The 26788-nt window shown below is 42.4% G+C and overlaps 1 protein-coding gene and 1 long non-coding RNA gene across 3 annotated transcripts in view; both read left to right on the top strand.

Moving 5' to 3' along the window:
• Positions 1–26788, top strand: part of SNTB1 (syntrophin beta 1) — a 236070-nt gene that overhangs the window by 95237 nt on the left and 114045 nt on the right. For both annotated transcript variants that reach the window (XM_042924318.1, XM_042924319.1), the window contains exon 3: positions 6764–6980. In XM_042924318.1, the coding sequence (XP_042780252.1) occupies positions 6764–6980 (217 nt within the window). The remainder of the gene's footprint in view (positions 1–6763; positions 6981–26788) is intronic.
• LOC122211182 lies at positions 17337–18386 on the top strand. The gene is made up of 2 exons (XR_006198543.1): positions 17337–18124; positions 18211–18386. It is a non-coding gene; the product is annotated as an uncharacterized LOC122211182 (long non-coding RNA).

Below are 26788 nucleotides of genomic sequence, written 5' to 3'. Positions count from 1 at the left end.
GGGGATATGACTTAACCCTTTTCCATCACTGCATCTTTGGTAAAATGAGGATGTTCGAACAGCTTGTATCATAGAATGGTTGTGAGGTTCTAACGAGTTAGTACACAAAAAACACTTCGCAGAGTTCATGAGATCTAGTCATTGTGATTTTTAGTGCTCTCTCCAACCCATTTATTTGTACTTCTGTGTTATAAAACCTAGTTGTGATGAGCTGACAGAATTAGGGATATCTTTGTGTGGTAGAAACTGAAAGTTTCCCTTCGTATCTATTCTCTTCTTCTTCCACAATAATGGCCTCTCCTCCTCACTTTTTAACTGGATGGGCACCAAGTTACCCAGAGTTAAGAGTAAAATTTCTTTTCCCTCTAGAAATGGCCATGTGGCTAAATTCTGGTAGATGGTTTGTAAGCAGATATAATGAATTGACCTCTGAAAAGTGTTCTTAAAGGAGGAAGCATGGTGTGTCCTCTTCTTTCTTCCTGCTGATGGAAAGTTGGTTCATACGACTGGAACTCAAGCAGCCATATTGGATTAACAGATGACAGGCTAGAGATGCAGAAGAGGAAGGGGGCATAGGACTGAGCCCCTCACAACTCCAGGGAGCAAAGCCGCCCTGGCAGCCCTTTTCTTTTGCTGTAGATTTTTAGTAAAAGAAAAACAGACCTCTATATCATTCAGTACGCTATAATTTGGAACACCTGTTGCAGTCAGATATAGTCTTTGGGAAACACTTCACCCTCCTGAATTAGACCATTCTCTCGTTATTTTGACTGCAATGTGTAGAAATCTCAGGAGGCTAAGGCACAAAAAACCATGAAAAGGTTTCACATACACTTTCTTTTCTGTTAGAGGCACTCTTTTACCACATCCAGGCATGGCCACATTGTTCTTACTGTCTGCTTGAGGAGAGAAGGGACTTAGCCTCAGGCCTCAATTGGTGATTGGAGGGGAACTGCTTGACAGTAGAATTATGCACATAACCAATGACCAAGTCTTGTAGCAAGAAGGGATATTCTGATACTTTTACCACTCCTTCTGGACCAAAAATTGTGGGCCCTTGGAGAAATACAGTGGCAATTTTCTGTTGCTTTCTTTGTTATATACAGAAACAAGTTTCTCCATTTTCTCTTTTCTACACATATCAACAAGAGGCAAGATTCATGAACAAAGGGGCTTTACTCAGGGAGGCGTTGATGTTACCTGTTCTTTCTCAGGACAGATATGGAAACAGTTCAGTGATTTCAGTATACCTTGTTCAGGAACAATGATGATAATCTGTTTTCATTTTGTTTTGTTTTGTTTTTTTCCCCCTTGAAATTGAAGACTTGTTTTCTGATGGTTCCAGAGATCTCTGGACTCATTTAGGGATTTTGCTGAGCTCTCCTCCCAAAACTAGTGAAAAGGGGAGGTGATATCTAAGGCTTTCAGAAGAAACATAGTGTGCCTGAGGTAGAAAGCAGAAGGATCCTTTATTTCTGTTTGGCTTCACTGGGGAAGAGCCCTGGTGTTGTTCATCAAAATTAAGTCAGGTTTCTTGCAGTCATGGATTGCTGTCTTTCCTTCAGGAAAATCCTTAGCCTCTGCCACATTCTGTCTACCCTTTCCTTCTGGGGCTCCAGTTAGACATACATTAGACCTTCTCACTTCATCTTCCACTTCTCTATTCCATGTTTTCCATTTTTTAAATACCTTTGTGCTACATTCTGTATGATTTCTTCTGATCTACAAGTCACTCACTAATTCCTTCTTTTGATATGTCTACCTATTGAAGTTTTAATTCTGGTTTATTATTATAATTATGTATTATGTAGCAATAATTATTATTACTGGTACCGTGACTACTAGATATTTCTTTTGGTTATTTTACCAATCTGTTAGGTCACTTTTTTTTAATTTTTTTTTTTTTTTTTACATTTTATTTATTTTTGATAGAGAGAGAGCATGAATGGGGGAGGGGCAGAGAGAGAGGGAGACAGAATCTGAAGCAGGCTCCAGGCTCCGAGCTGTTAGCACAGAGCCCGACGCAGGGCTTGAACCCACAAACTGCTTGATCATGACCTGAGCCGAAGTCGGACGCTCAACTGACTGAGCCACCCAGGCGCCCCTGTTAGGTCACTTTTTAAAAATACTCTCTGGAAGATTCTCTCGGGCTTTTCATTTGCTCCTTTACACACGGTAAACATATCTGTTGCTTTGTCTTCTGTGTTGGGACTGTCACTGCTGTCAGTTATTTTTACTAGTTCTTGCCCATGCTACCTTGTTTCCGTATGTGTAAGTTTTCTTAGATTTTATGCTGTTCATTGCCCTTGAAAGTGATTCACGGGAATTCCTCAAAGCTAGGATGAAATTGCCTTCCTCCAGAAAGGATTTGCCATTGATTTTGCCAGTTCCCTAGAGACTTGTCTAGCTTGGGACCTACTTAAACCAGGTTTAAGATTAACACAAGAGGGGCGCCTGGGTGGCTCAGTCGGTTGAGCGGCCGACTTCAGCTCAGGTCATGATCTCGCGGTCCGTGGCTTCGAGCCCCACATCGGGCCCTGTGCTGACAGCTCAGAGCCTGGAGCCTGTTTCGGATTCTGTGTCTCCCTCTCTCTGACCCTCCCCCATTCATGCTCTGTCTCTCTCCGTCTCAAAAATAAATAAACGTTAAAAAAAATATATTTAAAAAAAAAAAAAGATTAACACAAGAACTCATGTCATCTACTCAATTCTTTGCTTCCCCCTTTTCTAGGCTTACATTTCTTTTAAATAGGGACACTTTTTTTTAAAATCATCACTCATGGACAGTATAGTCCTCAGCACATAATAAATCACTGATGGATTTTGGCTGAATGAATAAGTTATCATACCTACTTTCTTAATTTCTCTGTCTTTATTTTCAGCTGGTCAGTTAAAAGGATTACTGTTTTGGGATATCATTTCCAATGGGGTGTCCTTTCGTCAAGATGTTGGTTGCTATGTCTTCTCTCCATCATAAATTCCTCAAGCTCTGTGCTGCACAGGAAGTGGTTACTTGGTAAATATTTGCTTCTGGGCTAAGACTTGCCATACTCCCCGTGCTTCTGCCCGTGAGTGAATCAAACCACAAATTTCTGAGACTCCTTACACTTCCCATGGATATTTTGAGTATTGCTCAGGATATCTCTGGCAGCAACTCCCTATGGCTCTGTAATTAGTCGATCTACCTCTGATTTCTTTTCTCTTTAGTACACCTGATCATCCTTTGCTGTCTGTAGCTAACTTCTGATTCTGTCATTCCCTCACTCATGGACCAATACCACCATGGCTGTCACCACTGCCTATGGAATGAAGTCCAAACCTAGTAGCTTGTCATTTTGCCTTTTTTGTCTAGGTGGGGTAGCCAGATTCCATGAAAGAATGTGATCTCTGGGAAGTCAAACTCCAGCTCCACTACTTACCAGCCACATAAGTGAAACTTCCATGCATTGTTGTGCTGATGTATAAAATAATATTAGCCTTATATGGGATAACATATGTAAAGTTCCTAGTGTCCATCAGAATAAGAATAGTTCTACAGAACATTTCTTTCTAGTAGGGTCTGAAAAGAATAGCAATTTATTTCCTTATTGCTTATGGATACATGGACACTCAAACAATGAAAGACCCTTTGCCCATTTTTTCTCTGGATCTTGGTTACCTTATAAATAGGGTGGTGTCTTGGGGCGCCTGGGTGGCTCAGTCAGTTAAGCTTCCAACTTCGGCTCAGGTCATGATCTCATGATTCATGAGTTCGGGCCCCATGTTGGGCTCTGTCTGTGTTGATAGCTCGGAGCCTGGAGCCTGCTTCGGATTCTGTCTCCCTCTCTCTCTCTGCCCCCTCCCCCACTTGTAGTCTGTCTCTGTCTGTCTGTCTCTCTCTCTCAAAAATAAGTAAACCTTTAAAAAATTTTAAAAAGTAAATAAGGTGGTGCTTACAGGTGGGAAGGTATATAAAACATCTGGTTCCATACTTGGCACATCTTTAGGTATAGAATAAATGTTCTTTCTTTATTCCCCTTCAAACTGAGGCAACTTTCCTTTCCTATGTGATTTCAATACAAAGTGTAAATCAGAGTGCACTATATAAAAGAAGGATTGTTATTCCTGTCTCCACTCTCTGAAGTCCTATCTTCCCTTTAAAGCCAAGTTCAGTTGACATCTATTCCATGAAGCATCTCTGGAGTCTCACTTCTACAACACTCATTTCCTACTCCAGCCAGAAGCATAATAATGCAACCAAAGGAGAACCTTCAAACCATCTCAGCTATATTTGAATTTCCTGTTTATCAACAAGTATGATTCTATACAAAGCTAAGCTGTGTTCTAGCTTCTACCAAAACATTTTTAGAGATTAAAAAAATTCAGTGTCTTCAAAACCGGTCTGTTCATTCTGGCTTTGGACAGCTTAAATCTGTCCCCTTAGCTTTTCTGCATTTGTACTTAGGTATGTTTGTGTTCCTTTTTAAGTATATTGCCCACAAATAAACAATATGCCTTAAAATACACTGTCCATGAATGCCCTTTCTTCTTCTGTGACTGCAGCCTGTGCTACCAGATTTGTGGTGACCGTGGAGCTTTTTTCTCCTAACTGCACCTATATTCAGTGAAAACCCTGAAATCTCCTTTTCAAATATGTGTTGGTATTAAATGACATCTCCTCTGTCTTGAATTAGTATGGCTATTTTTGATACCTATGACTGAGTTCCCCAATCCCTGCCCATATTGCATGCACCTCGGTGTGTTTGGCCTGCTTATTAAATTGCTATGAACCTGACTTGTCACTCATGCTCCTAGATGCAGTTTCCTTGTGAGTTTTTTCAACATACTTTGTTCCTGTTCTAACACTCAGCTCATTCTGTTTTGTGTGCTGTTTATGCACTTGTGTTGTATCACTGTCTTGGGTGGGGCTCCTGAGAAGCAGAGCCTCCGCCCGGGGGATCAGGCAGCAACTTTGTAGCTTCCCAGACTTGGTGGCTTCTGTTGGTTTAACAGCTGTTTTCCAGAGCAGGCCGGCAGCTAAGAGTTGTTCTCAACGAACACAGGCAGCTAGGAAATACATGCTCAGACTGGTGGAAAGGATCTGATGGGACCCAGCAGCATCCACTGTAGTCACCCATGGTTTTTAAACTCTTTAGTAGGAAACTGTCTATTGCTTATTTTTGCAGTCTCTGTAAACCTGGCCCCATGTCTTGCATGGTAAAGGCATTAGTTTGTGGACTTGAATCATCAACGATCTGGAGTAAATATCCTCTAGTTTGTACCCATTCCAGTCCATTGCCATTTGTAAAATCAGATACCGGTAAGGAACTTCGCCAATCCCGCCCTCCCTGCCACAGAGGAGCACAGAAGCAGGCGGTGTGAGTGATAGAGGGAAAGATATGGATGTTTATGTTGCATTGTTCCAAGAAGCTAGCTGCCCTGTCAATTCAGAAGCTGTCTATGGACCAAATGTTTAAATTCGGAATAGGCAAAAAAAACCTTCTTTTTTTTAAAAATATTTTTTTTTATTTTGGGAGAGAGAGAGAGCATGAGCATGAGCAGGGGAGAGGCTGGGAGAGAGGAAGAGAGAGAATCCCAAGCAGACTCTGTGCCTTCAGTGCAGACCCCAGTGTGGAGCTCGAACTCACAAACCACGAGATCATGACCTGAGCAGAAATCAAGAGTCAGACCTTAACCAGCTGAGCCACCCAGACACCTTGGCAAATAGCTTATTAAGACCAAGGAAACACATCGAAGCGCAGGATTTCAGTCTATTCCACTCAGCTTTTGAACTATTTATGTTTTTTTATAATTTCACAAAAGTAATATGTACATATTGGCTAAACATAAAAATGGTATAAAAGAGTGATAAATGAATAGTAAAGTCTACTCTTCGTCAGCTTGGCTTTTATTTCCACTCCCAAGAGCTAACTGCTGTTAACGTTTTCTTATGTTTCTATCCAGAAATAGTTATATATATATATAGCTTATATATATATATATATATATAAGCCTATGTATTTATGATTTATATGCAAAAGATTAAAGTATATGTACTTCTGTCTAACATTTTTTAAACTAATAATAGATCTTATAGATCTTTCTACAACACATCTATAGCTATATCTCATTTTTTAAAATGACTGTACAACTGTCTTACAGTTTATTATTTTTCTTATAGACATTTAGGTTGGTGCTAGTTTTCAGCTCCTTCAAAAGGTATTTTTGCTCTTACAAATTTTTTTTCAATTGCAAAACAAGTATCCTTTTATGTAAGATTTTTTTTTTTTTTTTTTGCATACTGTATGTGCTTAGTGGTATTAAATTGAAAATCCTATTCTTGCTTCTGCACAGAAAAATGATGCCATGGATAGAGAATGTGGCTACCAAATTCCCAACTTCTATATTGAACAGTCATGTGCCTTTAAGCCTAAGTTATGCTTTCTCCTTCTCTGCCCATTTGTCTTTCAGCCTCTTCCCCAGAATGCAGCTTATAATCAGAAAAGATAAAAGTTGTCATAGTTGAAAAAAGCTGAAAGTAATTCTCAAGTTCAGGTCATTGTAATAGCAAGTTCTAAAAACCACTTTGGTATAGAATTTAAATAACAGAAAAACTATTTTGAGAAGCACAGAAGTTGTGGATCTTGCTTAGAGTTTAAGAGGTTCAGTATTAAGACCTCATCTCATGCAAGTTTTGAAAAACTCAATCAGACCTTCCAGAAATCCAGCCCTGATGTACTTAAAAACTCTGTTGTCTTTTTTTTTTTTTTTTTTTTTTTTGCAGTGAAGTACATGCGAGAAGCCACACCCTATGTGAAGAAAGGCTCCCCAGTATCTGAGATCGGCTGGGAAACGCCTCCGCCAGAATCGCCTCGGTTAGGGGGCGGGTCCTCAGACCCTCTGTCCTCGCAGCCCTTCTCCTTCCACAGAGATCGGAAAAGCATCCCCCTCAAGATGTGTTATGTCACTCGGAGTATGGCCTTGGCTGACCCTGAGAACAGGTAAAGAGGGCCAGGGATCTCCTCTGACATTGCTAGGCCTGTGCCTGTGTTCTGAAAACACTCAAAGGTTTCCAAAGAATAGCCTGAAAGGGCCCCACAGAGATAATGTTGTGTGTTCAAGCCAGGCCTCCCTCATTCCCTTCCTTTCTTTTATCTTCGTGAGAAATCTGTGTACTGAGCTTTGGTTCTGGAAAGAGTTGAATTGGAGTCAAGATCCTAAGTGTCTTCTCTGGGCCTCCCATTGCTAGTTTATGTGACTTTGGGCAAGTTTCTTAAACCAATAAATCTCAGTTTTGTCATCTGCAAAATGGGAATAATTGAAATAGATACCTCGCTGAGTTGGAAATCTACATGAAGTGCTTACGGCAGGAAAACCTTCCTGAATATAAGCTATAATAATATTTATTATTATTTAAAATTTTCTTTAAGTTTATTTATTTTTGAGAAGGAGGGAGCATGAGTGGGGAAGGGGCAGAGAGAGGGACACACACAGAATCTGAAGCAGGCTCCAGGGTCTGCGCTGTCAGCGTAGAGCCCAACACAGGGCTTGAACTCATGAACCGTGAGATCATGACCTGAGCCAAAGTCGGACATTTAACCAACTGATCCACCCAGGTGCCCCGATAATGATATTCATTATAATGTCAGGTAGTAGCAAGCACATCAGCCCCCTCTGGGCCTCAGTGTCCTCAACTGTGTACTTGGAAGTTTCGATGGGAGGATCCTTAATGCAATTTTCTGCTCTAAACTTCTCTTTATGCTTAAGAGACAAAAAGGGAGTGGCTTTGATCCAACCCTGGAGTGCTATTTCTCAAAGTCTGTACACAATTTCTCATGCCTCGGGATAGATATATCACCCAGTCCATGGAAATTATAAGGAGTCCAGGATAACCAGCAAATATGTGGGTCCCTGTTCTCCCAGACATCTTACTTTAACTCATCTGAACAGAAAACATCTACCTGGGAGGAAAATAACAGACATGTAGAGGAGAGGGAGAGGAATGGAGCCAGTCAACGGGGAATCTTGGTGACCTTGGCAGACACATCCAAATGCTAAAAATAGGGACAGCTCTAGTGGCCCTTGTTTGTAACATGTGTGGGACAGCTGCCGCCTACGTGAGTGGGATGTATTTGGCTAGGCTCTGAGTTGCTGGTGGGGAAGAGCCAAAGGGAATAGGGATAGGGAGGAAGTTGCCTCCTCAGCTTGGAGCTCAAAGCGTTTTTCGTTCCCTTCCTAATAAGCTCACTCTAAAGAAGCTGCTAGCCTCTCTCACTCCAGCAGCTGGAGGATCCACCCTGCTCCCCCCACTCCTCCCATGCCGGTTCTGTCTGCCCAGGGATCAGAGCTGCGGTTGCAGGAGAGAGTGGGAAGTATCAGCCAAAGAGGAGTTGGAGCAGGCAGACTGGCAAGGAGGCAGAATTCTTCCATTCCTCCATGAGCCGCTCTAACCTGTTCTGTTTTGTCCCCTTCAATTTCTGCTGCTTTCCCTGGGCCTTCAGTTGATGCCCCGGTTACTCTGCGTTTGATCTTTCCTGGTCTCGTAGCTACCAAATCAGACGGACAAGTCCTTTCTGCCAGGAGTCTGATGTCTAAGGTGTTAGATCCGGTGAACTCATAGTTTATGGAGTGCCTATCTTGTGCTGGGCGTTACGCTAATTTACTTCAGACCAGAGACTGCAAAGTCGCAGCCTCTGGGTGTACCCAGACGACAGATAGGATCCGTCTAGTGTGTTCAAGAAATCCGAACTACTTCCTACATTGAATCATTGGGAAATTTCACATTGAAAAGCCAGATCTCTGCTTTTCTAGAAAAATGGATAGATCTGGGGAAATTATTAGGCCCACGTTGCTGCAGGCAGGTTTCCAATCTGCAGGAGCCTGGGTGAGGCTTCTCCTTGTATAAGGGAATGAATTCCCCTCAGCACTCCTATTGCCACACACTTGGGGGATTCCATCAGTTATCTGCCTGGTACGTAAAACTGTAACCCTCCTTAGTCCTCTAAATAGCCCTCTGAGTTTCTCTCATTGTCCTCATTCTGTAGATGAAAACTGAGGCTCAGTTCTTATAGAAGTTCCAGGCATCGTGTGGCTAATACACAGTTTTGCTGGGTTTTGAATGCAAGCCTACAGTGTGGGTGACAGTGTCAGATTGCCGTTATCAGAAAAATGCAGAGACTAGAAAATGTGGAATATCGTAGGAGAGATTCATGCCTGGGGAGAGAGCTTAAGTAGATGATTTCTAGGGTTCATTCCAGCTGTGGTCTATATACTGTAACTTCCTCCTAAGGCACCAAATTCTATTGTAAAGAATATTTTGGGACACATCGGGCCTTAGTTCAAACACTGGAGACTTCATATGTCAAGCCAGAAGAGGGAATACATCTTTAAACTTTTAAATCAGTGGTCTTCAATCCACCATTGATGAGGTGGTGTGGGAGAGCCTATCCTGCTAGGGTATGAGAACCACAGGGCAGGACTGAAAATGAGAATCCAGCTAAGCCAGAGGGTCCAGGAGGAGACTTCCGTCCAGATAGACCCAGAACTGCTAATAATGAGATTGACCTTTCACAATGTATATGTATATCAAATCACCGTGCTATACACTTTAAATATCTTAAAATTTTGTCAGCTATACCTCAACAAAGCTGGGGGGAAAAAGATTATGGTTTTAGGTGAATCTTGGCCCTGGTCGAGGAAGAGAAGAAAGGAAAAAGGAAACAAATATTTAATGGAACTCTGGTTACATGCTGGGCAGAGTATAATGTACTAGTCAGAAATATAGACTCAACTCTGTGCTGAACACAAGACACGCCTAACACGAAGTGATTTTAAAAGGCAAAAAGCAAAGAGATGGGTAAAGCGTACAAGGCAAATATAAACTAACAGCAATGACAGCAAAAAGTACCACTTTTGATCCTGATATATGACAGGGTAAGATGCAGACTGAAAGCACAAAACAGGACAAAGAACTGGTTGAGGCTGAAGACCGGGGTTCACAAGGAACATTCAACAGTTGTGGATGCACCCCAAATAACACAGCAGTGGCCTTTGTAGAAGATGCAAGAAGAAATCGAAATGTACTATTAGGTAATTCAACATGCCGCTCTCCATCCAAGATAGGGCAAGTAGACAAAAGATCGGTAAAGATCTGAAAGACCCAAACAACATCATTAACAAGGGAGATCTGGATACATCACAAACTTTGTACACTGATAATAAAGAACACACTTCCCTTTTCTAAATGTAGGAAATCCCATTTTCTAAATGCAGATAGAACATTGACAAAATTAACTATAGATTAGCTCACAAAAAGTGCAATAAACTCCTTGAGGTAGGAATATTCTAAACGACATTCTCTGATGATAGTGGAGTAAAAGTGGGAAACAAATTGCAAAATCGAAGTGCAGAAAACCTTTCTTCTTGGATTTTTAAAAGCTGTGAAGTAACTCCTGGGTGAAAGGGGAAATAGAAACTGAGATGGTAGCCTTTCTGAGAAAATGAAAATAATGCGTATGTTAAACATAAAAGAGAAAGGGAGAGTCTAGCTCAACTTTGGAATGTGTGGATTTCAGCAAGTATCTCATTCAATCTAATAACAACTCTCAGTAGTAGGTCCTCTAATCTCTATTTCATAAACAGTGAAATGTAGTTCAGAAGTGAGAGTTGAAGCAAACCGTAGATCTGGGGTTCCAACCCGAAGCCCAGCTTCTTAATCACGATAACCCATTGCCTGTGACTCCAGCACCTGGCAGAAGAGCTCACTTGAACCGTAAGTGCAATGGCCAGGACTCAATGGGCTCCTGGATGCTGAGGCTTGAGGACTGATGACAAATGCCACAGCAGCTTGGCACTAATCCCCTTGGTTGGTGATGCACAGCTACTTATAGTTTGCATTAAAAACTCTAATGTTCAATTTCTCAAATAGAAAAAGCCGTAGAACAGCAGGCAGGATTGCTACTCTTTCTGTGGAAAAGGTCACCCAGCAGGCACTGAATCCACAAGAATATGTCACTGCTAGTGGTTGTCAATGATTACAACATTTTTTTAAAAAATTGCACTTCATAAATAACTCGTTCATAAGCTCTTCGCTGCCCTCGTCCAGAGCTACATCCCCAGTCCTCCAGACTATTTGGACATATTCTCTACCGGGTGCTTTGTTTCCAGCTTGCTCCTTTGCTATCCTCCACCATCTACCCAGCTAGCCAAGGGAATATGAAACACCCAAAATTTATCCATTTGCTCAAGATGGCTCCCTGTCACCTTCGCTGATACCAAAACTACTCAGTATTACATAAAAACCTTATGAGGTTCTGGATCTTCCCTAAGTGTCCAGCTCTTCCCATCTCATCCTTTATGCCCCAGCCACCCTTAAATAATTTACTTCCCTGACAACTTCCTAGTCACCTTCTAACACTCAGCACAGGTGAGACACTGGTCCCACTATACCCTGTGTGTTGATCTGTCCATTATGGCAGCTTTCATAATGACTTGAGATTTTTTTCTTATGTGCTTACCCAGTTCATAAAGTTATTAAGACCCCTTGAGGTCTGGAACATCCCGTGTTGTCATTTTAATATCCCATCTTTCGAGAACATTGCTTGATACAAAGCAGGCATTCAAAAATATGTGCTATGTATGATAAATGGCATATTCATCTGTCCATTTTTGGTATTCTTTACCTTCTCAAACTTTAAAAAAAAAAAAAGCAAACATCTTCCACTAAATAGGCTTGGGAATAAGAGAACAAATAAAAACATGGTTCTATCTTGACAGGCACAGCAAACTTAAATAAACCATAACAACCCATTGACAAAGCCTATTACTGGGTTGAAAGCAGATGGACCCTTATGGATGGTGTATGAAGCTTTTGTCATGACTATGTGCTCCAGTAATAGACTCCACTGTAGATATTCATGGTTAAATTATGAAGCAATGCATACAGCTTTTTGAAAAACAGTGTGCATTTCTATTTACAGTATACAAGTGAAAAATCCACAGAAGATGCCATTGTAATTTCAAATAGAAGTGCTCCACTCAGCACACAGTGATTCAGAGGGGTATGATCCAGTAAGTCCTATAGTAGATGCAGATATATTCTCACAAAGTGCCCTCAGTGATGTTACCACAATCCAGCGCCCAAGTTGCAGCCACAGAGGATCAGAAACCTGATTAGTGGCATAGTGACACTGGATCCATCTCCAAGGAGTGGGCTAATACTAACGAAAACAAATGCAATTGTCAAGCAGAAGTAAACACTGAAGTAGGACAGTATGTATGTCCTCCCATTACATACAGGTGGTCTGTATTAGAAGATAAGTATAGAAGTAAACAGAATATCAGAACACCAAGTAACAAAAACAATATGGACTTTCAAGGCAGCCTAAGCAATGCATTCTATGTGAGGAATTCAGTTGTCACCAAGGTTATCAATACAAGAGATGCTAGCAGACCTTAAGGTGTACAAGGAAGCTGGAAGCCACCCCTTCCGGGATTAGGAGAGCTTTGCCAGAATAGCCATTATGTTAGTTACTGCTTTACTGAGAGCCCCCATCTCCTTTGGGCTGTGCATAAATACTCGGGGCTCCCCTAAGTGGATGCCCCACTCCTCTTCTGTTCACCCAGTCTTATTCCTGATGGGGACCAGAGCAGTGGACTTTGTTTTTGCTTGTTAAATTAAATCAAATTCTAGTCCTGGCTCTCCAAAGTTGCTCCCATATCCCTTTGTTGTGAGTTTTAGGTGATCCCAAGTACTTTAGTTACACATTTGGAAACACAGTTCTTTTGGTGACCACCAGACAAGAGTAAGTATTTTACTAGTTGAGCCTGATTTCCTACTTTTTCCAGTGTTTGGGGCACACGATAGCCCCCCTCACCCAAAGCTTACGTAGAGTTCTCAACCATACTCTTCAAACTTGGAATCCTATTGAAAAGGCTCCTCCATTAGGCCAACCAGAGTGAAGATTCATGAGGTTCTACTACCCATCCTGTCTCTATAGTAAATCCTGGCTTGTGAAAAGAGCTTCTCCTCTTAAGAGGCTCATAATATGTGTACTTTCTTGGTTCTGTTTTCTCCACTTTGGTTGGATACACGATGGTGGCCTCATAACAGAAAGTATTGCTAGCCCACCACAATTGACAATGCATTTTGGAAACAATGGGGAAAATGTGAAATAAAGTTATAGTGGCACTATAGTAAGTGGACACATTTTCAAATTAGGCCCCAAAAAGGCCCAAATTAACCACCTGCTAATATCAGTGAGTAAAACTCTGGAGTTGAGGTTAGAAAATAGGAGTTTGGATCTCAGTTCTGTCACTTAGGCCCTTTCATTTTAGATAAATTGCCTAATCTCTCTGATTCCGAGCTTCCTTGTCTATAAAATGTGCTTGCTGACACTGACCACGTATAACTGTTGTAAGGATTTGATACCCCTGTAAGCATCCCCTAATTCCTGGTAGCATAACTGTGCCATAAATGCAGCTTTCAATCAAAATATCCTCAGTCCTGGGCTCCAAGGGAGGGAGGAGTTTTCTTTCCAGCTGAAAGAAATTTCCAGGTCATCTCCTCAAACTGTTGGGGAGAGATTATTTTGTAAGACATTCTTTCACAGAGGTTTTTAGCCTTCTGGGACTTCTGGCTCTCTGTAGGAAACTCGTTCCAGTTTCCCAAGTCATGGGCCCACAGAACCTTAACTATCATGTATATATCAAACTCCCAAGTCTTCAGCACACCCCCCCCCACTACTGACCTACCTGCCACAACCCCAATACTCACCACTGTTGTTTTCAATGGCTTCCCATCCTTTTTTTTTTTTTTAATATGGGAGTTTCCTTTTCTTTTTTGCAAGCTCAGTAGTACATTAAAGCCCCAAAATCAAACTTTTCTTATTATATCTTATATAATATATCAAGGTGTTCATAGCAGAAGTGTTTCTGAATCTGTATAGACCACCGTGGATCTAGAAACCTCCTCACGTGGCTAAGTTAAACTGTTACCATCATGTATAAAACTAAAGTCAAACAAACAAATAAACCAACAAAAAAACATGAGTATTATCTTTTGGATGATCTACCAGTTTCATTTGAAAGTGTGGACTTCCCTCTACCACCAAGAGCACCATTTTGGTCATGTTTATTCATCTGTCTGTATCTATCTGTTACCTTTGTCTATCTATCTGTCTGTCTATCTATTACCTCTATCTACTATAGCTCTATCACATTATCTATCTATCTGTCTATCTATCTATCTATCTATCTATCTATCCATCCATCCATCCTTGCTTTTTACCTAGATAACCCCTACTGAAATATTGTTACTCTGGAAGGGTATGGATAAAAAGAGAGATGACCTTGGTGTTTTTCAACAGTGCTCACATTCTGCTTTTGAGAAATACAGGAAGTGAAATAGATAGTAACGTTTCAACAGTTTGTTTAAAGGTGGTTGGGAAGGGAAAGTTCAGGGAGGTTGGACTGAATTAGTCAGAGATCTGAAATAGGAAATAAAGTCCTAAGCAGTTATGTTATTTTTTAAGTGTACATAGTTAGGCAAAGCAAGAAGGCTTGCCTTTAGCATCCACAACAGACCTAAGAAAACAGGTAAGACACTCCTTTTTAAAAGTTATTTTAATGAAAGCTTAAATGTTACCAAAATAATAAAAGCAGATAGTTTTCAAAGATTTATTATTAAAAAGCAATGGGTGTTTATCATTCATTTTGAAGCCTATTTGTAAACCATGAGAGAGACTCATGTCTGAGATCTGGGAAATATTCTCACATTATGTATTTGGTAATGTCCTTCTCCATTTTCTTTGTTCTCTGTCTCTCTGGATCCCCTGTTGGAAAGATGACCTCATAGACTGGTTTTCTAAGTCTGTTTTTTTTTTCTCTATTACTTCAGTCACTTCTTAAAGTTTATTTCTGTGACCCTTCTCATGAATATATTGTGTTTAAATTTTAGCTATTATATTTTAGCTCTTTATTCTCTGAATGTTTCTTTTTAGTGGAATTTTGTTCTTGTTTTATGGATGCTATATTTTGTCTTAATTCTTGGAGACTATTAATTAGGTTTGTTTACTTTTCTTTGTGCTCTTTGTTTTTTCTGTTATTCTTTTTTCTGCTTGTTTGTTCGGATCTTCATCTAACTTGCTGGAGTTTTCCTCAGATGTTTGGTGATCCTTTGGTATCTGCTCATTTTTTACACTGAGAGACAAAGAAACCTATTGGAACCTTTGTGTGGGGAGGGGGTTTATCAGTTGGTGAGAATTCATGTACGGTTATTATTTGGTGAGTCAGCCTTACTGAGAGACCCCTTCCAGTTCTGCAGATGTTGATGTTTGGAAGTTTCCTCTGGGTCCATTAAGTTACTTAGGACAATTTGCCAGGCCTTGGGTGTGGGTGGTGGTGGGAACACCCAGTTGTCAGCTTTCTGAGACCCCCACTACTCAGCTTGCACACCTCACATAGGACCCTGTTTCCAGCCCTGCATCACCCCTGCCTCTGTCTGTGATGCTCCCAGCCCCTGCAGGGTATGCAAAGCCAAGGAGCTCACACTTCTTTGGGATTCTCTCTGTAGCCCATCAGGTTGTAGCATTCTTGGCTCATTCTTTATGTGCAATCGATTACTGAGTTTCATTGCTGTCTGTCCTCCAGACACATATTGAGCTCTTGCCTCTCATTTTCTGGTGGGCTTATACATATTTTACTGTTTTTCCTTACTGGGATATTTTAAGGGAGAGGAGATGAACATGAATGGCCAAGCCACTGTTTTCCCCCCAAAAAACCTTGCATAATTTGCATCTTTGTATACAACAGAGTGCACAAAAGGTTCATTTTAATGAGCTTAAATAACATTTTCATAGCCTTGTTATTTTTAAGAAAATCTGTTTCCTCCATAGATAAATTTGAGTGTTCATCCTAATTATCATATATTTTTAATCTGTTGGAGATGAATTAGTAAGGTTTCCCTGGCAATGGTAAGCTAGTGAAAAAAAAGGGAATTTAACTATTTTTGGATAGCCTTGAGGAAAGGAGTTGAGGAGAGTGTTCACCAAGCATGGTTCCATGATTCATCAATACACAGTAAGATGAGTTCATTTTAGTTCATTCCTGTACCTCTAAGCACCATTCCAGGAAAAATCTCAGTTTCCCCTCTTCGAAGAGCATTTCAAAAGGTTGAACTTGACCATCTGGGTGCTGAGAGACTTTTGCTAATGTTGACTCTCAATATTTAGGTCTTGATCTTTGGCTCTCAGTACATTAATTGAACTCCATTTGGTTTGCAAAAAGCTGCCCCAGGATTTTCCAGCTGAGATAATGAGCCTCTGAAAACAACCCCGCGCTAGAATGCAGGCATCCTCTATTCAAGTGGACATCACCTGCTGTGGGGATGGGAGAAGGGGGAGAGAGGAGGATTCACAGAGCAGCCCTGCCCTTCTTCCTCAACACATGCATGGACTTTTACTCTCCTCAGTGGAGGATGGTTTCATGGCACGGAGAGCTGCAGATACATTTAGACAACACCTACTTGGACATCCAGGTCCCGTGTCTGTTGACAGGTACTTTCTTTGTTCCAAAACAAAACTAGAACAGGAATTTTCACATTGGTGGTCCATTCGACCTGGTTGAGATGTCTTTCTTTTTCTTATATTTCAATGTTTTAGCAAATAGTTCTGACCATCCAGGGTTTCTGCTAGGTCCCGATCTGCAGCGGTTGCAGGGTTCTTGTCTTGGCACAGCTTCTGGTCAGGTAGGGAATGTGTACAAGTAACTGGGCATTCCAAAACAGAACTCTAAAAGGTGATGCAGGTGAGGGGCACCTGGGTGGCTCAGTCGGTTGGGAGTCCGACTTCGGCTCAGGTCATGATCTCACCGCTCATGGGTTTGAGCCCTGCGTTGGGCTCTGTGTCTCCCTCTCTGTCTGCTCCTCCCCTGCTCACACTCTGTCTCTCTCTCTTTCTCAAGGATAAATAAACATTAAAAAAAATTTTTTTTTAAAGATGATGCAGGTGGAAAGGATGCTCCAGTATCTCCTTTGCAGGAATACTGCCTAATCCAAAGTTCTGATTTTTGGAAGGGGGTGGATGGTGACAACGGGGAATGATTGTCAGAAGAAGTGATGTCTGTGCTGAGACGCGAATAATAAACTAGAAGTTAGCCAGGTCAAAGTTTGGGGAAGGGAGACAAATCGGGTATTCTTGGCAAAAGAGACAGTATGAGTCTAGGCACCGAGGCAAGAAAAAACATAGTTCTGTTAAAGAATCGGAAGAAGTTCAGTCTCTTTGGAGTACTCTCTAAGAAGAATGTGTCAAGAGTCTACAGAGGTGGTCACATTCAGAGCTAAGCCCCTTTATGTTTAGGACTTTATTCTAGGTGGGGTCTATAGCAGGGGATTGACATCACAAAGACCCCTCTGGCTTCATAGTCAAGCATGGTCTGGCTGGGGGAGCAGTCAGAGGGTTACTGCAGAAATTGAGGTGAGAAATCATCTTGGCCTCTGCTAGAGTAGGACAGAAGCCCTGAGGAGAAGTTGGATGAATTGGAGAGACGTAAGGGCCAGAATCTGCAGGAGTTCCTGAGAAAATGGGCTTGAAGGCCTGAGCTAAAAGAAGGAGTCCAGAACTAGTTTTGCTCTGTCGTCCTTGGACGTGGAGCCACCGTCAGTCATACATCTGGCCCCTATCGCTAGGTGGTTACACTGGCCCTCGGTGAATGGAACCGAGGAAAGTCATGCTTTGCTGAAGGGTGGGAGTAAGCACAAGCATAGGACACGTTTAGGCCTTTGACGATACGGGCTTGATTGACAGTCAGAGTGACTGTCTTTTGACAGTCTGATGTCCTTTACCTGGACTTGCAGGCATGGTGAGAAACAGCAGCACGTCTTGCATTTCTTTTGCATTTGCCCTAATTCTTGGAACAGCATGGAGAAATCGCTCACTGCGTCCAGAATGGCAATTGCACAGATGCTGGTCACAGCTGCCCGTGTCACTCTTGAAGCCTTAACTGAAGAATGTTTAATGAAGGGACCATTTACAGAAGAGCAGGCTGTGTTAGAAGAACCAGCAATGGATGGAGAAGCACCCAGGTCTTAGCAACTGGGAAGCTGCTTCCACCCCAGGGACCGAGGAGAAGAGAAAGTTTCTGTGAGCTGGTGAGGACGGGAGCCCTGGGAGACAGAGGCCCAGGGAGGATTGGGAATAGGTCAGCATCCCTAATCTTCCTCTGTCCCGCCCTAAGGTCTCCTGTTCTTGCTTCTGAGTGGTTGCTGACAACTGGAAGGCAGAGTCTAGGGAGCCTGAGTGATGTGCTTAGTACATCGAGTTTTACTCTTGGAGCACAGAGCAAGGCAGAGAAGGGCAGAGAATGAATCTGGAGAAAGCAGAGACAGAAAAAATAAAATCGCAAAAAGTGTACTTACGTTCTGTCTTTTCGAAAATAGGTCTGATGTATATACAAGTGACAACTATACGAAAAACATGGCTACCTCGAACACCTCGTTAGTGACTGAACCTATATTTATACGGCCCTGCTTAATAAAAGGTGCTGTAGGGGCACCTGGGTGGCTCAGTCGGTTAAGTGTCTGACTCTTGGTTTCGGTTCAGGTCACGATCTTGCAGTTCTGGGGTTCAAGCCCCGCGTCAGACTGTGCACTGACAGCACAGAGCCTGCTTGGGATTCTCCTCTCTCTCTCTCCCTCTCTCTCTCTCTCTCTGCCCCTACCCTGCTCTCTCTCTCTCAAAAATAAATTAAAAAATAAATAAATAAATAAATAAATAAATAAATAAATGGTGCCATGCCTCTTCTAGAATTTTGATCAAGATTTCTTTTAGCCTCGGTGATGCTCAGAGGAAAAGACCGTTTATTTGTCTCAAGCTGGAGGTGCGGAAGGGAAGTGCAGCAGGGAGTGGCCAGGGTGGCTGAGCTGAGAAACGGCTTTCACGATGGACTGTTGTCCTCTCCTCAGAGAGCAGGGGCCAGGGGGTGTGTCCTCTTCCAGTACGACAAAGCTGGGGAGTCAGGTAGGAGTGCTGCCGTCACCCTGCCCCGACCTGATTCTAACAGTGACACAGCCAGAGACAGACGAAGATGTGAAGAGAGGAAGGGGTATGTTTGAGCAGTAACCATTCATCAGTGGAATCAAAACTGCAAAATCTTTTTAATGTTGTCTCATCTAAAATGCCAACTCACTTACCCTTAATAGACACACTTGCAGTTGTAACGTGGTGCTTTTTTTCCCTCTAGGAGAAAGCTCTCTCCTCCACTTCTGTTAGGAAACACACAGTAAGGGCCAAGTACTGCAATTTGTTTTCGTTTCCTGTGCTATTAAATATTCAGGCAATCAGGAAATGTTTCCTCATGTTACCTGGAAACAAAACACTAGATCCAGAAGTTCCAATTCTTGGAGCTAGTTTCTCAAGCTCTCTGGCAATATTTTTTTATTAGAGGTGTTATGCAATCTTGAAAAGATGATTGATTTTCAGGCCAGTCCAATCTGGGTTTCATTATTAGCTTTTCTACTCATGATCTGGGTGACTTCAGTCAATTTACTTATCTTCATTGAATTTTTTAAATATATAAAATTAGGGTGATAGTATTTTTATGAATGCATATAGAATTTTAAGAATTAAATAAGTTGAGGGTGCCTGGGTGGCTCGGTTGGTTAAGCATCTGACTTCGGCTAAGGTCAGGTCATGATCTCACTGTTTGTGACTTCGAGCCCCGCATCGGGCTCTGTGCTGACACCTTGGATCCCGGAGCCTGCTTCAGATTCTGTGTCTCCCTGTCTCTCTGCGCCTCCCCTGCTCGTGCTCTGTCTCTCTCTCAAAAATAAAGAAACATTAAAAAAAATTTTTTTTAAAGAATTAAATAAGTTGATATGTGCCTAATGCCTTACACCTAAGTAGGCACTTAGCAAAGACAATCTCCTCCCATTTACCTCTTTTTTTCTGTTCTAGAAATATCTATCTCTCATAAGATCAGCAAAGGATTCTTTCAGTGGCATGACGACGCATTAAGAATTTTTTAATAGTTTTATTAAGTGCTGGGAAAGCCCTGGGTAAAATATTGAGTTGAGAAGGTGTAACACAGCTGTTTGGACAGATGAAAACCACATTGTGACTTTTATATGTTTCTGTCTGATTCTGGAGCTATAGTAGCTGACAGTTTGAAGAACTGGGTCAACGTGCAAATAGTATCTTTAGATTAATTTCTCCAGGAAAGACGGAGAAGGGCTTGAATCACTAAGGGGGTGGAATCCTACCACAGCCACATACAGTTTTATAGAAATGTTCCAGTAAGTCTTGTTGGCAGGATTCTCTAGCCTGCTGTCAGGTATGTAGGCAAGGAGAGTGACAGATAAAACAGCGTGCATGAGCCAGAGAAGGAATTCGAACCGACATATTTCTGCTGATGCCATAGTCATCCCAGGATCCTATTGACTTCAAGTTGTATTAGGTTTCCAGGCTTCACAAATCCATTATCATCATGTTTGTGTACATGTTGTTCATGGGTGGCCCACGATACAGAATGTGTGTTGTAGTCAATTTTTTTTTCTAGTTCTACAGATTTTTCTACTGTGTTCCTTCCATCTTTTCTTGGACAATCCTTCATAAAATGAGAAGTGTACCATTTGGAGGCAGATGCTTACAGCTTTTGGTGTCATGGAGGAGAGAAGAACTAACTAGTCATATCAGCACTGAGCTAAGCAAACTAACCAAACCTCTGTTAGAAACTAGTGTTCAGAGCAGCTGAGAACTAAGGAGATGTGGTCTTAGAAGTCTGCGTGTTGGGGCTCCTGGGCAGCTCAGTCAGTTAAGGGTCCGACTTCAGCTCAGGTCATGATCTCTCAGTTTGTGAGTTTGAGCCCCGCGTCAGGCTGTGTGCTGACACCTCAGAGCCTAGAGCCTGCCTCAGATTCTGTATCTCCCTCTCTCTATCCCTCCCCCACTCATGCTCGCGCTCTCTCTCTCTCTCTCAAAAATAAATAAACATTTAAAAAAATAAAAAAAGAAGTCTGTGTGTTGTAGTGGAAAGAAATTGTGGCTTTGAAAATAGACAGACCTAGGTTTAAACCCCAGCTCTTTGTGATCTTGGACACCTAAGTTTACCCCTCTAAGCCCCAGTTAATCCATCTGTAAATAATAAAATAATGAAAGCATCATGAGAGCCACCTTTCAGAATTTTTACACAAATTAAATGTCTCTCAAGATGACGTGTGTATACCTTCGTGGATAAGGTTGGTTTTATCAAGGAATATATAAAGCCACTGAATGAAAAGGTATACCTTAGGGGAACATCAATTTTGCTCTGAATTTGGGGAGAATAGAATTTATTGTAGAGTTCGTTCACATGAATTTTAAAGCTAAAACATGAAATTTAAAACAAATTTATGCTTGCAGTTATTTTAGCTCAAACTTAGATTCCCTAAAAGTACAAGTTGACTCATTTCAACAGTTAGGAGTTCTCAGAAAGTTGTTAGAGGAACTTATGCATATAGCGATATTTGGTAAATGTTATCAGTCAAGTCACCGTGAAAGAAACAGAAGTCAGTCTAGGTAACTTAAGCAGAAAGGTATTTAAGGAATTAGTTGTCTACCAAAAATGGGAAGACCTTTTTGATTGAGTCTCCATTAATGACCCTCGGGAGTCTTTAAAACTGATTTAATCAGGAAAAAGTAGAGAACCAGGAGGTTGCCATTGGAATTACCAAAACTGTGCAGGACCTGAGGGGTGATCCAGGAATGAGGGAACTGGCACCTTGCAACTGCCTCTTGACACCCAGGAGGCTGGGTGAATGGATGCTGGCTGTCCCAGCCAGCTGCCATCGCTTCTTGCCTTTGACCCTGACAGCCTTGCTTACCAGCAGTGGCAGTCAAAACTGCCACCTTCCTAAGCAAGGGAAGACATCAAGTGTATGTCTGGCAGAACCTAGCATATTTCCAAAACCCTACCTGTAAGGGACTCTGGGAAGATGGAATTTTTTTTTTTTTTTTTAGCATTCTACGTTGTAAAGAGGGTGCAGTGAGCTTGAGTTACCCAACTCACGGTATCCATCACACAATGTCGGCTAGATGATAGGAGCTCAAGAAATGCTAATTCTCTTCCCTGTGCCTGTAAAGACTCAAAATAAGAGCTTACAGGAAACCCTGAGCCTTGATAAGGTTGGGGGAATTGTGATTAAACTAGTCCCTCCCCTACAGCATCAGTTTTGATGAGTTTTGGAAATAGGTTGTAGTGGCAGACAGTAGGCTCACCAAATAGTCCATTTGTCCCCCCGAATCTCTAAGTCTTATAGTTGTGTTGGGCCTTGTGACTAATTCTGGCTAACGAAATATGAGAAGAGGGGATGTGTGTGCTCCTGAGCTGAGGCAGTGATTGGCAAGTGTGTTCTTGGAGGTGCACCTTTAAAATGGTGGAGTTTCCTTAAGACTGGCTTCCTGAGTGACCTGGTAGAGCAGATCCCCACCCCACCCACCTCAGGCCCTTTGGGGAACATAACATGTTATCTTCACAAACTTTGGTTATGCTCGGTAACTGAGATTTCAGGATAATTTAGCGGCACAGCATAAACCAATCTTATTGTGACCAATATGATCATCATGGAAATGTCCTAACAGTGCATTCAAGCTGAGTAATATTTCCTGGGAGATAACAGTCATTCTCAAAGAGCTAGGCATCTTGAGTAAATGCAGTTTTTTCCCTCTCTTTCCCAGTTTTTATAGATTTTTAAAAAATTTTTAATGTTTATTTATTTTTGAGACAGAGAAAGACAGAGCATGAACAGGAGAGGGTCAGAGAGAGAGGGAGACATGGAATCCGAAGCAGGCTCCAGGCTCTGAGCTGTCAGCACAGAGCCTGATTCAGGGCTCAAACTTGTGGGCTGTGACATCATGACCTGAGCCGAAGTCGGACGCTTAACCAACTGAGCCACCCAGGCGCCCCCCACTTTATATAGTTTTTCATGTAGAGTCTAAAAGCAATCATATGGCTTCTTTTTTAGTTGGCATTATCCAAGTGAACGAGCATGACATAAAGGTACCCGATAAAGGACCTTTTCGCATTCAGAACATGTGAAAAGCATCCTTTGTTATTGTAGTTATAGCGTTGCTTTGGAAACTGTTTTAATATTTGTGATTAATGCTCTTTCCTGTGGGTCTAGAGGACACCTTTGTCGAAAAGGAAATCTCGCCTCTGTTTGCTTCGGCAAAAGTAGATATAACTACAGTGTAACCAGATTCTGCCCCAGCTAAAAGGCTAGAATTTGTGTGTTTGTTTGTGGCCTTTCTAAATTATAATTACTTACGTTTAAAGACCAGACCACCAATTTTTGGTAAATGAAGAACAAACACGTGAAAATACTTTACTCTTACATGTCCTCACCTTTACTATTCTCTCATACTCTCAACCTTCTTTTTTAAAATCTTGTCATCGCAGCATTGGAATAAAAGTAAAGTGATACAATGTACGTTCAAGTATTTCATAAGCTATGAAGCTAAAGCATGGAAGAGAAAAACATAGCTCACTAAAGAAGTCCACACCTCATCACCACTTCACTGGGGCCCAGAAGAAACCCAGACTCAGCTTGAGTCCCCCATGTGTCCCCCTTTGTAGCTCTTACCGTGTGGTGTTTTTACGTTTATCTGTGTCTTTATCTGACTGACATCTGACTGTCTCACTAACTCCATGAGTGCAGTGGCCTGGTTTGCCTTAGTTTGTCACGTTATCTCCAGCGCCCAGCCCAGGTAGTGACTGGCTCAGGGCGGGCACTGAATAAATGTTCACTGGACAGAGGTGTGTGCAAATGAATGGACCGATGAGGGGATGAGGGAACACAAGGAAGACCCAGGAGATAGGGCAGAGCTCCTCAGCTTTTCCTCTCAGCATTCCTACAGCCTGCATGTTACCACTGACGGGGCCAAACAGATGTTTAGAATTTCTTCAGCTATGACCTTTATGGTACCTTGGAAGTTCCCCAAGATACTCCTGGTCCCCAGATGGAAAATTCTTCTTTATAATGATTGCCTCAGTCAGTATATTAGGTTGCGAAACCGTGAGGCACCATTTCGGAGAGGATAACTACCCTACACGGTATAGCATTCGTGTTTCTCAAGGAACCAGAACCGTGACCTCTGAACTTATTTGTAAGAGTTGGATGGCTTTAATATTTTGATGAGCTCCAAGGAGCTTCCCTGCTTCTATGTGACCAGTGTTGTGATGGCACTCGCAGCCCTTCAGCTTAGAATTGCTTATGAACTCAAGCCCAGAGGGGCTGGTGGGGAGAAGGGGGAGCCTTGGGGTTGGCCTTGGGAAGGTCAGCATCCATCCCCTGTGTTGGTCCCGGGCCCTGGAGCTCACCAGTCATCACGGGGCTGGAGGGCCCCAGCTGCAGGCCCTTCTGGGAATCTGACAGTTTGTTCTGCACCAGGTTATCCAGAGTCCCTGCGCTGACCTGCCTAGCCCAAGCAGAGAAGCTGGCTTGCAGCCACAGGAAATCAAAAACCCAGGCAGCAAAAGCATTTCAGTCCGGGTCCAGCCAGGAAGACAGACTACTCTGGGCACTTTATTTTATTTTGTTTTATTGGGGGGGTGGGGAGACATTTTAAACAGAGGGAAATGAAAGCAGCAAATCGGTTATGATGGTGAAAGAAGAGCTGAGAAGCCAGCATGGGTTTACCCTCCCTCCTCCCCTCCGGTCTCCCCCGGTGCGTCCTGTGTGCACAAGCCACACGACACACAAGCCTCAAGTAATCATCCCCTCGTAATACTGAGCAAAGTCTCGGGAAGCGCAAGGAGTGGATTTGAGGACAGACAGTCCTAGGACAGGCCCAGGAAGGCACCTGATACATCTCTATCCTTCTGGTGCCTCGCACACAGTAAATGCCCAGTAAATGTAACATTGAACAGAACGAATGATCACGTGGCTCTGACACTCAACTCTGGCTGTCACACGAAGCAAGTCATTTTATCTCTTTGAGCGTGTTCTTGAACATAAAGTAGAGATGATGTGGGTTCCCCATTTTCGTCCTAACTAGAGGATTCTGATCTTCAGTGTCTTGCTGGACCTCACCTTCACGAGCTTCTGTTCTCATAGTACGAGACTCTCTGATCAGTAGCTTAAATCACCCTGACCCCAGGACTGACTCTGGAAGTCACTCTTTTGAATGAGCCCTTCATATCAAATGGCTTTAATATGATTTATTTTTTTTGATGGAGTGCAAGAAACCAATACATTCCTGATTCATGGCTCTGGTCCCAAATATGCTGCTCTAGGATATCATGTAAGAATATTTAATGATTTATGTCATTATTTGTTCCTTTATTTTTTTTAATAGATAATACGTACACATGGTTGACCATGCACAAAAGGACGCACAAAGAAAAATAAGTCCCCCTTTTTTAACTCCCCTATCCAAACCACCTGGTTCTCCTCTCCAGAAGCAACCACTGTTATCAGTTTTCCATGTTAAAATGTCAGTTTAAGGGGTGCCTGGGTGGCTCAGTCAGTTAAGTGTCTACCTCAGCTGAGATCACGATCTCGTGGTCTGTGAGTTTGAGCCCTGCTTTGGGCTCTGTGCTGACAGCTCAGAGCCTGGAGCCTGCTTTGGATTCTGTGTCTCCCTCCCTCTCTGTCTCGGCCCCTCCCCTGCTCTCACTCTGTCTCTCTCTCTGTCTCTCTCTCAAAAATAAACATTAAATTTTTTTTAATTAAAAAAAATTCCAGCTTAAGACAGTTATTTCCCTGAAGTTTCTAGAAGGCGAATGTGTTAGTTTCCTATGGCTGCAATAACAAATTACTACAAACTGACAGAAATCTATTCTCTCACAGTTCAGGAGAGATTCATTCTGCTTTCCCCAAAGGATCTAGGTAAGAATCCTTCCTAGGTTCTTACAGTTTCTAGGAGTTCGCAGCAAGCCTTGGATGTGCTTGGCTTACAGCTAGTTGTAGCATCCCAACCTTTCTCTGTGTCTTCACTGGCCTCCTGTCTGTGTGTGTGTTTGTATCTCTGTATCCTCTTCTTGTAAGAATACCAGTCATTGGTCACCTAATCCAGGTGTGACCACCCTACTCCAGAATGACTTCATTTTAACTAATTACATCTGTAAGGACCCAATTTCAAGTTAGGGGCCACCTTGAGGTCCTCAGTAGACATGAATTTTGGGGGGACATTATTCAACCCACTACAACAGGTAATGATGCTTCTCAAATGTCCCCAGAGGTAATACTTATATGGTGGCAGGGGTGAGGGCGGGGCAGTCACTGATTAAAAATACAGATTCTCGGGGCACCTGGGTGGCTCAGTTGGTTAAGTGTCCGACTTCGGCTCAGGTCATGATCTCACAGTTCATGAGTTCGGGCCCCACGCTGGGCTCTGTGCTGACACCTCAGAGCCTGGAGCCTGCTTCAGATTCTCTGTCTCCCTCTCTCTCTGCCCCTCCCCCACTCACACTCTGTCTCTCTCCCTCTCTCAAAAATAAATAAACATTTAAAAAAATTTTTAAAAATACAGATTCTTGGCTCCATCTCAGACTTACAGAACTAGAATCTCTACAGAAGGAGCTTAGGGGCGCCTGGGTGGCGCAGTCGGTTGAGCGTCCGACTTCAGCCAGGTCACGATCTCGCGGTCCGTGAGTTCGAGCCCCGCGTCAGGCTCTGGGCTGATGGCTCGGAGCCTGGAGCCTGTTTCCGATTCTGTGTCTCCCTCTCTCTCTGCCCCTCCCCCGTTCATGCTCTGTCTCTCTCTGTCCCAAAAATAAATAAAAAACGTTGAAAAAAAAATTAAAAAAAAAAAAAAAGCTTAGAAATCTAGTTTTGACA

Source organism: Panthera leo, chromosome F2, assembly GCF_018350215.1.
Source record: "Panthera leo isolate Ple1 chromosome F2, P.leo_Ple1_pat1.1, whole genome shotgun sequence".
Lineage (NCBI taxonomy): Eukaryota > Metazoa > Chordata > Mammalia > Carnivora > Felidae > Panthera > Panthera leo.
The sequence above is the reverse complement of the archived record's forward strand: the minus strand, read 5'-3'. Positions and strand labels throughout refer to the sequence as shown.